This window comes from Podarcis erhardii (genome assembly GCF_964252035.2).
Source record: "Podarcis erhardii genome assembly, chromosome: 13".
NCBI classification, from domain to species: domain Eukaryota; kingdom Metazoa; phylum Chordata; class Lepidosauria; order Squamata; family Lacertidae; genus Podarcis; species Podarcis erhardii.
Genome location: NC_138502.1, coordinates 24,535,190 through 24,548,855, shown reverse-complemented (window position 1 = coordinate 24,548,855; position 13,666 = coordinate 24,535,190). Strand labels below are relative to the sequence as shown.

The 13,666-nt window shown below is 42.2% G+C and overlaps 3 protein-coding genes across 3 annotated transcripts in view; all 3 read left to right on the top strand.

The window, feature by feature from the left end:
* The window catches only part of LOC309327030 (vomeronasal type-2 receptor 26-like), a gene marked incomplete at both ends in the record, with an annotated part of 336,857 nt that overhangs the window by 42,412 nt on the left and 280,779 nt on the right, over window positions 1–13,666 (top strand). The gene's annotated exons all lie outside the window — the stretch shown is intronic.
* LOC309328483 (olfactory receptor 5V1-like) lies at window positions 6,137–7,093 on the top strand (the record flags this gene model as incomplete). The annotated part of the gene is made up of 1 exon (XM_081838480.1): window positions 6,137–7,093. One exon carries the CDS (start codon window positions 6,137–6,139, stop codon window positions 7,091–7,093), a length of 957 nt encoding a protein of 318 aa, XP_081694606.1.
* Window positions 12,413–13,377, top strand: LOC309327530 (olfactory receptor 5V1-like; the record flags this gene model as incomplete). Its single annotated transcript, XM_081836829.1, has 1 exon — window positions 12,413–13,377. The coding sequence occupies exon 1, from the start codon at window positions 12,445–12,447 to the stop codon at window positions 13,375–13,377; it is 933 nt and encodes a 310-aa protein (XP_081692955.1). The 5' UTR covers window positions 12,413–12,444.

Here is a 13,666-nt window from a genome sequence, read left to right as displayed (position 1 = left end):
CCTAGACATATATATATATATATTTTTTTTAAAGTATACCCCATTGCTCTCCTCATCTGGGACTCAAAGCAGCTTACATAAATTAATGCAGACAATGTACAAAATGTAAGACATATATTAAAACATCAAAGTATAAAACATTATAAAAGTATTTATGGTGCAACAGCCAGCTTGTGGAGAAAGACACCACACAGTATCAGATCCTGGGTGGCGTGCACTACCCCATATCTTTTCTACAGGTTGAAAAACTCTTAAAAATATCTTAGCCCCACCCCACCCAAATTGCATTGGGGGTGGGTCCATGGTGGGGTGCAGGGTCCCCAGATAGGCACAGGGCAAATCACCCTGATATTGGAGCTAGTATCAGGGCTAGAGTGTGAAGGAGGGGCTGTTCCTGCAAGCCCTAGTATAAATGTGTAGGTTAGGCAAAATTAAATACAAAAATAAATACAAAAATTAAATACAAAAATATGGATTGTATATTGGGGAAAATGTGCATCAAAATGGTGATGAAGTTTTGTGAATACTTTAAAAGCTTGGGAAAACAAGAAGATACCCCTCAACAGACCCATTTTGAACAGGATATCTCGGAACAACAGAAGCTATCCCAGCTTCTGATCGGAACCTAGAACCTAGAAAGTCCCACTTTTTGATTCAGTGCTCTGATGTGAGCCAGCAGGCTTGCTCCAGAGCACTGGACCAAAAAATTGTTGTTGTTTTTTCTTTTTTGTCTTGCACAAATCAGCTGGCTCCCATGGGAGTTTGGACCCAAAAAGTGCCCCAATTTTTATCAGTGGGATGTTGGAGGGTATGGAGCAAGTGAAACCAAAATTATCAAATATGTACACCCCCTACTATGGGTTCTATTATATTTGTATAGTAACTGTGTAATCCTAAACATATCTGCACATGGTTAATTCCGTGAAAGTATTACTATAGTTTAGGCATGACTTTCTTTTTCCTCCTTATTTTACAACGGCAATTCACTAGGCTAAGTATGCAGAAGCATTTCAGATTAGGATGAATGCCCTGGAGAGGATTAATAGTATTATTAAAACATTCCATTATTAGGCATCAAGTGGGCATGCAGGCACTGATAAAGACTCTCCTCCCTGAAAGAGAGGGGAGTGGTTGTGGGCGGGAGCCCGAACACCGCTCCTAGCAGGGGGCGTTGCCCCCTGCCTCCAGCTCACCTGGCTGGCACTCACGCCCCCCCCGGTGGCCGTCCAACCAGGTGCCATGGGAGGGGGGCGTGTCCAGCAGCCTTTATGCTGCAGTGCCAGCCTCTCACCCCGGCCTCATTTCTCTTTGTCGTCCTGTGCGTCTACGGCCATACTACCCTGAACATGCCTGATCTCGGAAGCTAAGCAGGGTCAGGCCTGGTTAGTACTTGGATGGGAGACCGCCTGGGAATACCGGGTGCCGTAGGCCCAGCAGCTGGAGGGGGAGCTTCAGACAGTTGAGGGGGGACAAACCGTCAGGTAAAAGACACACCAAGAAGAAGCACGTGTGTAAGAAGAGCAAGTCAAAAACGGGTGACATGGATGAAGAGTCAGAACAGCCTGTGCGCTTTCTGGGGTGGCTGCCACCATTAGCTATGATAAAAGTCCAAAGGAAGGCTTCCAGGATCCCTCTAGCATGCTGGGATCAAATTGAAAATGGCACCTGGTCTGTGGCGGTCGTCCCGTATGTTGAGAAGAAGCCATTAGATTCTTATCGCACGTGTAAGCCGGACCTGAGAAGGGAGCCAAAGCGCAAGCTATGCTCAGGAGAAGCGTGTGGATTTGCAGCCACAGTGTAGTTCATTGGGCCTGCGTACGAGCGGTGAGCTGCGGCCTTGCACACAATCTTGGCCTTCCACATGGTGTTCGAGTTTCCTGGTTTCCGAGAAGAGGCATGCGTTGGGAGGAGCTTATGCCATTGCTGTGGGAGAAAGTAGCCAAGTTCGGCCCTCCCGACATCCTTGTGATTCATTTGGGGGAGAATGACCTCGCTAACAGAAGGAGTGTGGACTTGTTATGGAGCATAAAAAGAGACTTGAATGCATTTGCAGCCGTGTGTCCCAGAACAACGGTGTTCTGGTCCTCCTTCTTGAAAAGAACTGTTTGGCGCGGTGCGCAAAGCTGTATGGCCATTGAAAGAACCAGGAAACTCGTAAATCGGGCGGTAGCCCGTTGGGTGCGCTTTATGTATGGCCGAGTCATTTATCATGACCGTATCCGGATCGGTGACCAAGCTTTGTACCGGAATGACGGTGTTCACCTATCGGATCTGGGGAATGACATTTGGTTAGCTAGTGTCAGCAGAAGCGTCTGGGATTGGTTGCAGCTCTGAAGGTATTGGCGGCGAGCCTTTAGCTCGGGTGGCGGTTAGGCATTGGAATAATGTGTTGTGGTGTGTCGAAGTGCTAGGTGTGGCCATCGCCTATGCCTTCAATTTCTAGGGGTATTCCGTTAAAGGAATCTGGCGGTCGTGTATTCTGTCCGAAGCCTGCTTGGTGGGAAGCCATGGCACGACCCTCGGTGACATCAGGGGTGAGCCTATAGTTGGATTAGCATCAACACGTGATGAACCCCTGGTGAATAAACCCACTTGTTTCGCGATCCAATGCCTAAGCCAATACCTTTTCATTGCTGTAATCAATAAAGTTGTGGCCTTTTCTAGCCCATTAACCTTATATCACATGTCCCTGTGTCTTCATTTCACTTCGCGGGGTTCGGGTCCTCGAACCACAAAGACTCTCCTCCCTGAAAGAGAGGGGAGTGGTTGTGGGCGGGAGCCCGAACACCGCTCCTAGCAGGGGGCGTTGCCCCCTGCCTCCAGCTCACCTGGCTGGCACACACGCCCCCCCCGGTGGCCGTCCAACCAGGTGCCATGGGGGGGGCGTGTCCAGCAGCCTTTATGCTGAAGTGCCAGCCTCTCTCCCCGGCCTCATTTCTCTTCATCATCCTGTGCGAGTCACCCACCCTCCACTCCCTTTGAGTTAGGGCTTAGGTCATTGGCCTTGCTATGGACCTTAGGTTGGTTGCCCCGGTTGCCCGGGGGGGGCCTGGTAGGAGTTTTTTCCATTTGGCATTAGGCTTTTTGGTTTTTTCGCCTACCTCGTAGCAATCGTCACAATTTTTTGTGGTATTGGTGGGTAGGTTAGGCATTGGAATAATGTGTTGTGGTGTGTCGAAGTGCTAGGTGTGGCCATCGCCTATGCCTTCAATTTCTAGGGGTATTCCGTTAAAGGAATCTGGCGGTCGTGTATTCCGTCCAAAGCCTGCTTGGCGGGAGGCCATGGCACGACCCTCAGTGACATCAGGGGTGAGCCTATAGTTGGATTAGCATCAACACGTGATGAACCCCTGGTGAATAAACCCACTTGTTTCGCGATCCAATGCCTAAGCCAATACCTTTTCATTGCTGTAATCAATAAAGTTGTGGCCTTTTCTAGCCCATTAACCTTATATCACGTGTCCCTGTGTCTTCATTTCACTTCGCGGGGTTCGGGTCCTCGAACTACAATAATTGATTTTCTTGGTAGACTGTCTCTCCAGCAGAGCAGTACAGAATGCGAACCGTAAATGTCTGATTCTTTGAGGTGGTATATCTTGGCAGAAGCTGGTATACCAGAAGCTGGTATAGTCTTAAGGCTTTGATTAGAATATGCTGGAAGACGGGGGGGGGGGGGTCATTTCAGTATTTGTTTAGAGAAAACACTGCTTTTAAACTCACAGATGCATAGAGACACATCCAAATGCAGAATTGTAGCTCCCTGTTTATTATAACTTATAAGTTACAAACTCCCTGTTTGTAACTTCCCTGCTTGTTACAAACTCCCTGTTTGTAACTTCTGTCACCATCTTTGCAACATGAACAGAGTACGCCTTAGGTTAGTCTTCAGTTGCAATTAAGGGAACTATGGGCTGCCTCTCTACATTGCACCAGAAATTAATGGGGGAATATGTCTCATGTGGTCACTGAAATATACATGTGCTTGTGGGAGACACTGGGGGACATGTTCGATGCCTGCAGCTATTTACCATTCAACATGCAACTGAGTTAGCTGTTTGAAGTGGCCAACTTTTCTATTGATATATCAATGAATGGTAAGTACAAATCAACACTGTCATTTTCTTGGAAATGTATCTAACAACTGTGGAACTCAATGTGCTTGCTTCTACTACTAGTTGCAGCTTTGCTGACTTCTAAGGACTGACATTTTTATTTCAGGTATGGGTTTGTACTGCAAGTTCCACTAGAAGGGAATCTGATCCAGCGTTTTGCAGTGTGCTTGCTCCTTGACCTTTGATGTTACCTCTAATCAACTGAATTGTGACAGCTGTGTGTTTTAATAAAATGTGATCCTGGGTATGTTCCTAGTAGCTGAAGGGCAAAGCTTGAATGAACCCCCCCCCTGCGCCCCCCTGGCATGGTTTTCTTTCTTATACCAATATTTAGGAGAATTGTTGTTCAGTGTCACCAGTATATGCATATGTCTGGCTCATTTGTTCTAAGTAAAGATGGAACTTACAGGCTGAGAATACTTTTATTTTTTACATAACTTTCTTTATTTGTAATGGGGATCTTTGGATTGTTCCTTTGTAGCTACGCTGTATCTTTGCATTTTTGCTTTTCCAGGCTGTGATGTTTCATGGTTTATATGTTTGTTTGATTGTTTGTCTTCTTTCCTTTTGTTATATTTGCTTATCTTTTATTGAATTGCTAACACAAAAGTGCAATTTTATTAAGAAGTTCAGCTTAAAAACTGTAACTTAACATCAAGAAGAGGGCTTAGTGTTTCTATTCTATTATACAGGGTAAAATGTATATGGATATGTTTGTATTAGGAAAATTCATTTCATTTCATTTATTACATTTCTGTGCCATGGTTCACTCACATGAGTCACAAAGCGGCTTACGTACAATAAATAACACAGTAGGACATCACACTTGCAACATAAATTATATAAAATCATTCCCATGAACAAGCAGATGAATTTTCATAAGGATTTTAAAGAATTAAAATATACCTGTGTGGAAATGCAGAGAACTGAACTGAATATAGGAAAACTGGAAAACTGAAAGAAATGAAAATTGTCAGATTAACCCATTTCTAACCCCTGTACCTGTAATAAAATATACGTACTTTTCTATGTATAAGACGCCCCCATGTATAAGACACCCCTATTTTCGGGGACTTAAATTTAAGAAAATGGGGGGAAATGGCACAGAGTTGTTGAGCTTTCTTTTTTTGCAGAGAATTGCCCAGAGTTATTGAATTTTTTTGAGGGGAAATTAACCAGGGTTGCTGAGATTTTTTAGGGGGCATTGCCGAAAATTGATCACCCGCATGCATCCCAAAACCCACCTCATGTCTGTCTCCTCACTGGTAGAAGCTGCCAATCACCCGCCCAACTGCTGCAGTGTCAGCCAATCAACACCAGCCATTGACACAGCAACCAATTACATGCCCAATAGCCACTGACAGCCACAGCAGCAACAAATTAAATGTCCACCCTATCAACTATACTTTTATAAGATGACCCCCACTTTTTAGCATATTTTTAAAGAAAAAAACCATACATGGAAATGTATGGTATACAGCTGCATACTACATATTAAGCTAACATTTAGTTTGATCCTAAGGATGAACATCTTCTAGACTTTGCATTAAATAATTATATTTTACTTCCCATCTGGTTGCTTAGGCCCTATTCTGGGTGCAACTCACACAGATTCTATTTAAAAGATACAAAGGTTAAGGATTTTAATGTAGTAGCACTTATAGTTTGAATATGATTCCACTGGAATTGAGGATGGTACTAATAATCTCTTATTTTTAATACATGTCTATGTTTATTCTAAAAGGCTTTTAGAGGATAGCATTGCTAGGTATTTTTCAAGCCATCCTTACGGATGGAACTAGTGCATTTTATAGGTATAATATTCTGTCGCCCCCCATCCCCCATCCCCCGTTTTTTGCAAACTGCCACAATATTTTTAAATGATGTACTGTTTCTTAAAAGGGAAGAAAAAAAGTTGTGTGCATTTGTATAATCTCTGTTCAACCTGTGTGCATGACTTTTGCTTATGGCAACATGACACTTATCAGTTTTCCCTCATTTCTAAAACAGAAAATCCTAAAACAATGGGCAATGAAACAGCACTGACCGAATTTCTCATCTTGGGCTTCTCTGGTCTTCAGGAGCTGCAGCTGTTGCTCTTCTCATTCTTTCTTATCACATACATCTGCACTCTGGCGGGGAACATCTCCATCATTGCCATTGCCTGCCTGGATCCCCAGCTTCACACACCCATGTACTTCTTTCTAGGGAACCTCTCTTTTCTGGATATCTGTTATACCAGCACCAATGTCCCTCAGATGCTGGTCCACCTTCTCTCAGAGAAAAAGAGCATCCCATATGCCAGTTGTATAACTCAGCTTTATTTCTTTGTCTCATTTGTGGGTACCGAGTGCATCCTGCTGGCTGCCATGGCCTACGACCGCTTTGTAGCTATATGCCATCCTTTGCACTATACAGCCACCATGAAGAAAGGGTTTTGTCTCCAGTTATCCGGAGCCTGTTGGGCAAGTGGTTTTCTCAACTCCGCTGTGCACACCTACTTTACCTTCCAACTACCTTTCTGTGGGGTAAATCAGCTCAATTATTTCTTTTGTGATATCCCTCCCCTTCTGAAAATTTCTTGTGGAGACACTTCCCTCAATGAGATCATTCTTCTTGTCATTGGGGTCTTCATAGGATGGACCCCATTTGTCTGCATTGTCCTCTCTTATGTCTACATCATCTCCACTATCTTGAAGATACGCTCCACTGAAGGAAGGCTCAAAGCCTTCTCTACCTGTGCCTCACATCTGACCATTGTCCTCTTGTATTATGGGAGTGCCATCTTCACCTATGTCCGTCCAATTTCCACCTACTCTTTAGACAAAGACAGAATCATTTCTGTCATTTACAGCATTGTCACACCCATGCTGAATCCCTTGATCTATACCTTGAGAAACAAAGATATTAAGGGTGCACTGAAAAAGATATTTATGGGGAATCTATATTTGAAATGGAAGAATAGTTGCATGTTATCTTAGAGGATGATGATGAAGATTAACTTGTTCAGTTGGTTAGGGTATGGTGCTGATAACACAAAGGTTGAAGGTTTCATCCCCATATGGGACAGCTGCATATTCCTGCATTGAAGTGAGTCAATCACCCCAAGGTTCCCTTCCAACTCTACTGTTCCATGATTATTTGATCCTATTAACATTTAATCTTCACCTATTTATTGTTTGGGATTAACGTAAACAAAAATAAAATGGACAATAACTGAATTACCACAGTGGCATTTTAGTATCATGAAATTATACATGCTTTCATTTGTCGTTCTCTTTTTCTATCTGGTTTATGTGTATGTGTGTGAGAGAGGGAGACATTTTGTGATAGTAAGGCCTGAGTTTGAATTCTAATAACATTTTATTTTTGAAACTCAACTGTAAGATCTTTAATTCTCAAACCTGAAATGGAGTAACTAATTTATTTATTTTTGCCATATTCATATTTCTTCCAGTACAGGCAGCTATAGATAGCTACAGATCTGGTTGGATTGGCCCACAGCACATTCACAAATCCTGTTGTGTATGGCTTTTGCTTCACAATCTGCTTTCCTACAGGATCTTCTTGCTTTACAGATTCTACACAGATACTCCACCTTTTCAATGGGAAGGTTTAGAAATTCTTTTTAAGAATTAGCCCTCTCCAGCTTGTTTTGGGGACAAGCTCGATGTGTGGCCCTTGGGATGGCTCGAGGCAAATAATACTGATTAGGGGGGAGAGATTGGGGCCCCAGAGCAAATTGGTGGTGTGTCCTTGCACAGCTCTAGTAAAAATGTGAATAATAGGCAAATTGCATACCAAAATGCGGATATTAGGAGAGATGTGCAGCAAAATGATGGCCAATTTTCCAGAATCCTTTTTTTAAACGGGGGGGGGGGGGGACAAGAAGGCCAATGTGAAGAAAGATGGCTGCTTGAACTGTCATTCCAGAGAAGCACCAGAATCCTATCTCCCGGAACTGGTAGCTATGATCCACAGCTCCCTTAATGTAATGTGACATTGTACAGAGGGAATGTCAGTGAAACCAAACATAAATTGAATGACCTTTCCTATTTGTTTGTTTTCAAGCTATGGGAGAAAGCTAGGTCTAATGAGGGCTTGCAATGAGAGCAGGCCACACCAAGCATAGCTCCTACCTTGACAAACTCTGGTGAAGCTTTAAGGAACAGAGATCTTAATCTCAGGGACTTGTTCACTTCCCATATAAGACATTGTTAAAGAAACATGGGAATATATGGCCCGAACAGCTGGTGGATATCTCACAGAGACAGCTGGAAATGAGCCTTGAATGCAATAAGCAAATTCATCATTTACAATGTAACAACATGGAGATCAGGGAGAAACTGAAAGAGGCTGAGAACTCTGAGTGCAGACAGAAGCTTTACTTGTATAGATTTCAAAAAGAGGTGAAGCCAGATCTAACTTCCTTCATTGTCACTTGGTTCAAGACACTAATTCATGGCATCCACTTTAATTGTTTTTAATATTGTTTTTAATGCTGTAACCCACAATGGGACCTTAAGGTGAAGGGCAATTAATAAGTATAACAATAATAATGATGATGATAATGATTTGGAACATATTCACAGCATGGTTGACTCCATTCTCAAAGAAGGAGTGCCCACACATGATGTGGTATTGTGTTTTGCCTGTATTGTGTTTTGCTTGTTATAGGAAAGAAAAAAGAAACTCCACAACTAACAGGATAGTTCATATGACAACCAGCCATCTGTGGTTGTAAGAAACCCTTAGAAAATGCCATGATCTGAAACCATTTATGGAAAGTTACAAGATGTGGGAATCCAATACCAGTGGGATTTTCCCTTTCAGCTAGTTGTCATGAGAAGCCTAATGCAACTCAATATAGCTAATAGATGTGAGGCTACTGATCTATTGACAGCATTACATCATGAATTATGCCCAGAGGCAGTGCACGATGACCCATGAGTAGACGGAGAAGAAGATGCAGGAGAAATCATAGACACCAGATGGGAAGATGTCTCTGCTTCAAACACACACACACACACACACACACACACACACACTCCCACAAAGATAAGCAAAATAAAATAAACAGTTACATTCCAGGCCCCCGCAGAATAAGTGAAATCAATTGAAGTGGGGAGCACCTTCTAAACGCCCTTTAAACACCCTGTCTGCCAACCTCTCTTCAATCCATATAAAATATCCATAACTAGAACTGAAGCTCTGTGGCCAGCAGGGGGAGTGTGGCTGCTGCTGTTAGGCAGGGAGGTTGAGCAGCATGAACCACGCCAAACTGTGCCTCTGGTCTCTTTGGGGCTTCCTTCGTCCTCACTGATGTCCTCTTCAGACTCTGCGGAGGACCTCCTTGTGAGCCACAAGGACTCTCCAGCTCCTTCTCAGTATTTCTGGGTTTGAATTTAATTATTTACTGGCATATAATTGAGAACTTTTTAGGCTATAGTCTTCAGTTGCAATTAAGGGCACTGTGGGCTGCCTGGCAACATTGCAGCAGAAATTAATTGGGGAATAAGTCTCACATGGTTTCTGAATATATTTATATGTGCATGTGTGAGATACTGTACTGGGGTAAGTGTGTGAGATACCTGCAGCTATTTACCATCCAACATGCAATTGAATTAGCTATTTGAAGTGACCAATTTTTCCTTTGGTATTTCAATGCACAGTGAGTACAAAATAATACTTCATTTCCAGTGAAAAGTACCTACCAGCTGTAAAAATCAGTGTGCTTCTTTATAGTATGAATTGTAACCTTATTGACTTCAAAATTTACTCCAAGTACAGATTTGTATTGCATGTTCCACTAGAAGGGAATCTGGTCCAGAATTTTGCTGGGTGTTTGGTCTTTGAGCTCTGATGTTATCTATAATCACCTGAATTGTGGTAGTTTTTGTGTTTTAAGAACATGTGTTCCTAGGTATGTCTCTGTGTGTCCTTCCATTATATACAAAACTGACTTGATTAAGATGTTTATGCTAGAAGAAAATAACCGACAGAAAATTGTTTAGGATCTGAATGTTAGTGTATAGGACACACACACACACACACACACACACACACACACACACACACACATTGTTAAGGTTGTCTCTTCTAATGTACGCCATGTTAAGACACAAAAGAAACAATAAAAAGGTTACAGCTTTTTAGCTTTGCAGATTCAAAGTTAGAAACAGGGAGGCCAGCAGCAGAACATATATAAACACAGGAGGTGTTGTTTGCCTGAGAGATTCAAATTATGTGTGGGGTTTTTAAAAACCTGGAAGCTACATTATAAGAAAAGTTTGGGCTGTAGTGGGTAGCAAGCTGTGCAGGGCTGGACACAGTATCTTAGAAATCTGAAGGGCCAAACCAGATGTTTGCTGAATGCAGAGCACATTATTAGGCTATTTGTGTTTCCTTAATGGATTAGATGCATAGGGTAACAATGCGTATTGTGAATGCAGAGCATGGGTAGGGAACACTGACCTCTTCACTTCCCCATCATGCTCAGAATGGAGATAGCCTCTTCATCCTGTGTGGTTTGGATGATGGGGACTCCCTCACCCCATTAAGGCTCCTAGCAATGGGGAGCAATCTTGATTCCAACTGCAGCAGAGGAGTGAAAAAGAAGAAGAGTTTGGATTTGATATCCCGCTTTATCACTACCCTAAGGGGTCTCAAAATGGCTAACATTCTCCTTTCCCTTCTTTCCCCACAACAAACACTCTGTGAGGTGAGTGAGGTTGAGAGATTTCAGAGAAGTGTGACTAGCCCAAGGTCACCCAGCAACTGCATGTGGAGGAGTGGAGACGTGAACCCAGTTCACCAGATTACGAGACTACCACTTTTAACCACTACACCACGGTGGCTCTCCACCATCTTCCCTCCCTGTTTCTTTCTTTGTAAGCATGGTCTTCCACTAGAGATGGGGAGAAATTCAATTCAGGTCTCATTTAAATGCAGACTTACTTCATTCACACTTCATAAAACAGTATGAGAGCTAGAGAACAACCATCCTTTGAAATGTATACTTTTCCGAATTTTGCAATGTGGTTTTCCATCTAAGTAATATGTAGAAAAATGTTTGCACTACTATGCATAAAAAGGTATAAAAAGTATATACAGTGGTACCTTAGGTTACAGACACTTCAGGTTACAGACGCTTCAGGTTACAGACTCTGCTAACCCAGAAATATTACCTCGCATTAAGTACAGAAATTGTGTGGTGCCAATGTGGCAGCAGTGGGAGGCCTCATTACCTAAAATGGTACCTCAGGTTAAGAACAGTTTCAGGTTAAGAATGGACCTCCAGAATGAATTAAGTTCTTAACCTGAGTTACCACTGTATAGCCAGTAAATATTATTCAAACAATATGGTATATTATGGGAAATTGCTTTGCCAAAATGTGTGTATTAGACAAAATTGCAAACAGATTTGTTTACATTCGGATAAATTCACACAGATATGCTGATTAATTTTCATGAGGATTTTAAAAAATTAAAGTATTGGCAAAATGATCTGGAAAAGTGGAGAACTGAACTGTGGTACCTCTGGTTAAGTACTTAATTCGTTCCGGAGGTCCGTTCTTAACCTGAAACTTTTTCTTAACCTGAAGAACTTTAGCTAATGGGGCCTCCTGCTGCTGCCGCACCACCAGAGCACGATTTCTGTTCTCATCCTGAAGCAAAGTTCGTAACCCGAGGTACTATTTCTGGGTTAGCGGAGTCTGTAACCTGAAGTGTATGTAACCTGAAGCGCGTGTAACCTGAGGTACCACTGTACTGGAAAATTGAAAAACTGAAAGAAATAAAATATGATATGAAACTGGATGCTACATATTAAGCTAATGTCTAATATGGCCCCAAGGCTCAACGTCTTCAAGACTGCATTAAGTTTTTCTATTTTACTTTCCATCATGTTGCTTAGGACATATTGTGGGTGCCACTCCTACCACAAAAATCAATTTAGCAAACACCTAGGTTTTAGTGTGGCAACATTCACACTTTGGAATATGCTTCCTGTGGAAATGGGGATGATGTGAATCTATTAAGGCATATCATTAAGGATTTCAAACAAGCTTTTTGTTGGCTATTGGTTCATGCTGGCTTTATAGATGGAGCTAGTGTATTTTTACTCATTTATCCTTGAGTTTCCTTTGAATTCCTATTTTGTGCACTGTCACAATATATTCAAATGCTGTGTAGTTTACTGTTTTAACAAATGAATAAAAAGTTGTGTGCATTTGCAGAATTTCTGATCAGTCTCTGTTCTTGGCTTCTTCTTATGGTGGCAGGACACTTATTAGTTTTTTTTCTCATTTCCCAAACAGAGAACACTAAAACAATGGGCAATGAAACAGCACTGACCGAATTTCTCATCTTGGGCTTCTCTGGTCTTCAGGAGTTGCAGCTGTTGCTCTTCTCATTCTTTCTTATCACATACATCTGCACTCTGGCGGGGAACATCTCCATCATTGCCATTGCCTGCCTGGACCCTCAGCTTCACACACCCATGTACTTCTTTCTAGGGAACCTCTCTTTTCTGGATATCTGTTATACCAGCACCAATGTCCCTCAGATGCTGGTCCACCTTCTCTCAGAGAAAAAGAGCATCCCATATGCCAGTTGTATAACTCAGCTTTATTTCTTTGCCTCATTTGTGGGTACCGAGTGCATCCTGCTGGCTGCCATGGCCTATGATCGCTTTGTAGCTATATGCCATCCTTTGCACTATACAGCCACCATGAAGAAAGGGTTTTGTCTCCAGTTATCCGGAGCCTGTTGGGCAAGTGGTTTTCTCAACTCAGCTGTGCACACCTACTTTACCTTCCAACTACCTTTCTGTGGGGTAAATCAGCTCAATTATTTCTTTTGTGATATCCCTCCCCTTCTGAAGATTTCTTGTGGAGACACTTCCCTCAATGAGATCATTCTTCTTGTCATTGGGGTCTTCATAGGATGGACCCCATTTGTCTGCATTGTCCTCTCTTATGTCTACATCATTTCCACTATCTTGAAGATACGCTCCACTGAAGGAAGGCTCAAAGCCTTTTCCACCTGTGCCTCACACCTGACCATTGTCCTCTTGTATTATGGGAGTTCCATCTTCACCTACGTCCGTCCAATTTCCACCTACTCTTTAGACAAAGACAGAATCATTTCTGTCATTTACAGCATTGTCACACCCATGCTGAATCCTTTGATTTATACCTTGAGAAACAAAGATATTAAGGGTGCACTGAAAAAGATATTTATGAGGAAGCTGAATTTGAAATGAAAGATGCGTTGTATTTTATTTTAGGGTTTTTTTTTTACTTGAACATTTAGCATTCATCCAATCTATTGCTTGTGATTAAAGTAAGCAAGAATAAGAAAAACAGTGACTATGAATTATCACAGTGACATATCGTTAACATTGTTTAAAACAGCCAAAATTTCTAGTTCTGCTTTCATTTACGTTTCTTTATTATATTTTGTTGCACTGGCTGCATTTTCATTCTAATGTTGTTTTTACTTTTGAAACTCATCTCCCAGATCTCACATGATCACATTGATCAACCTTTATT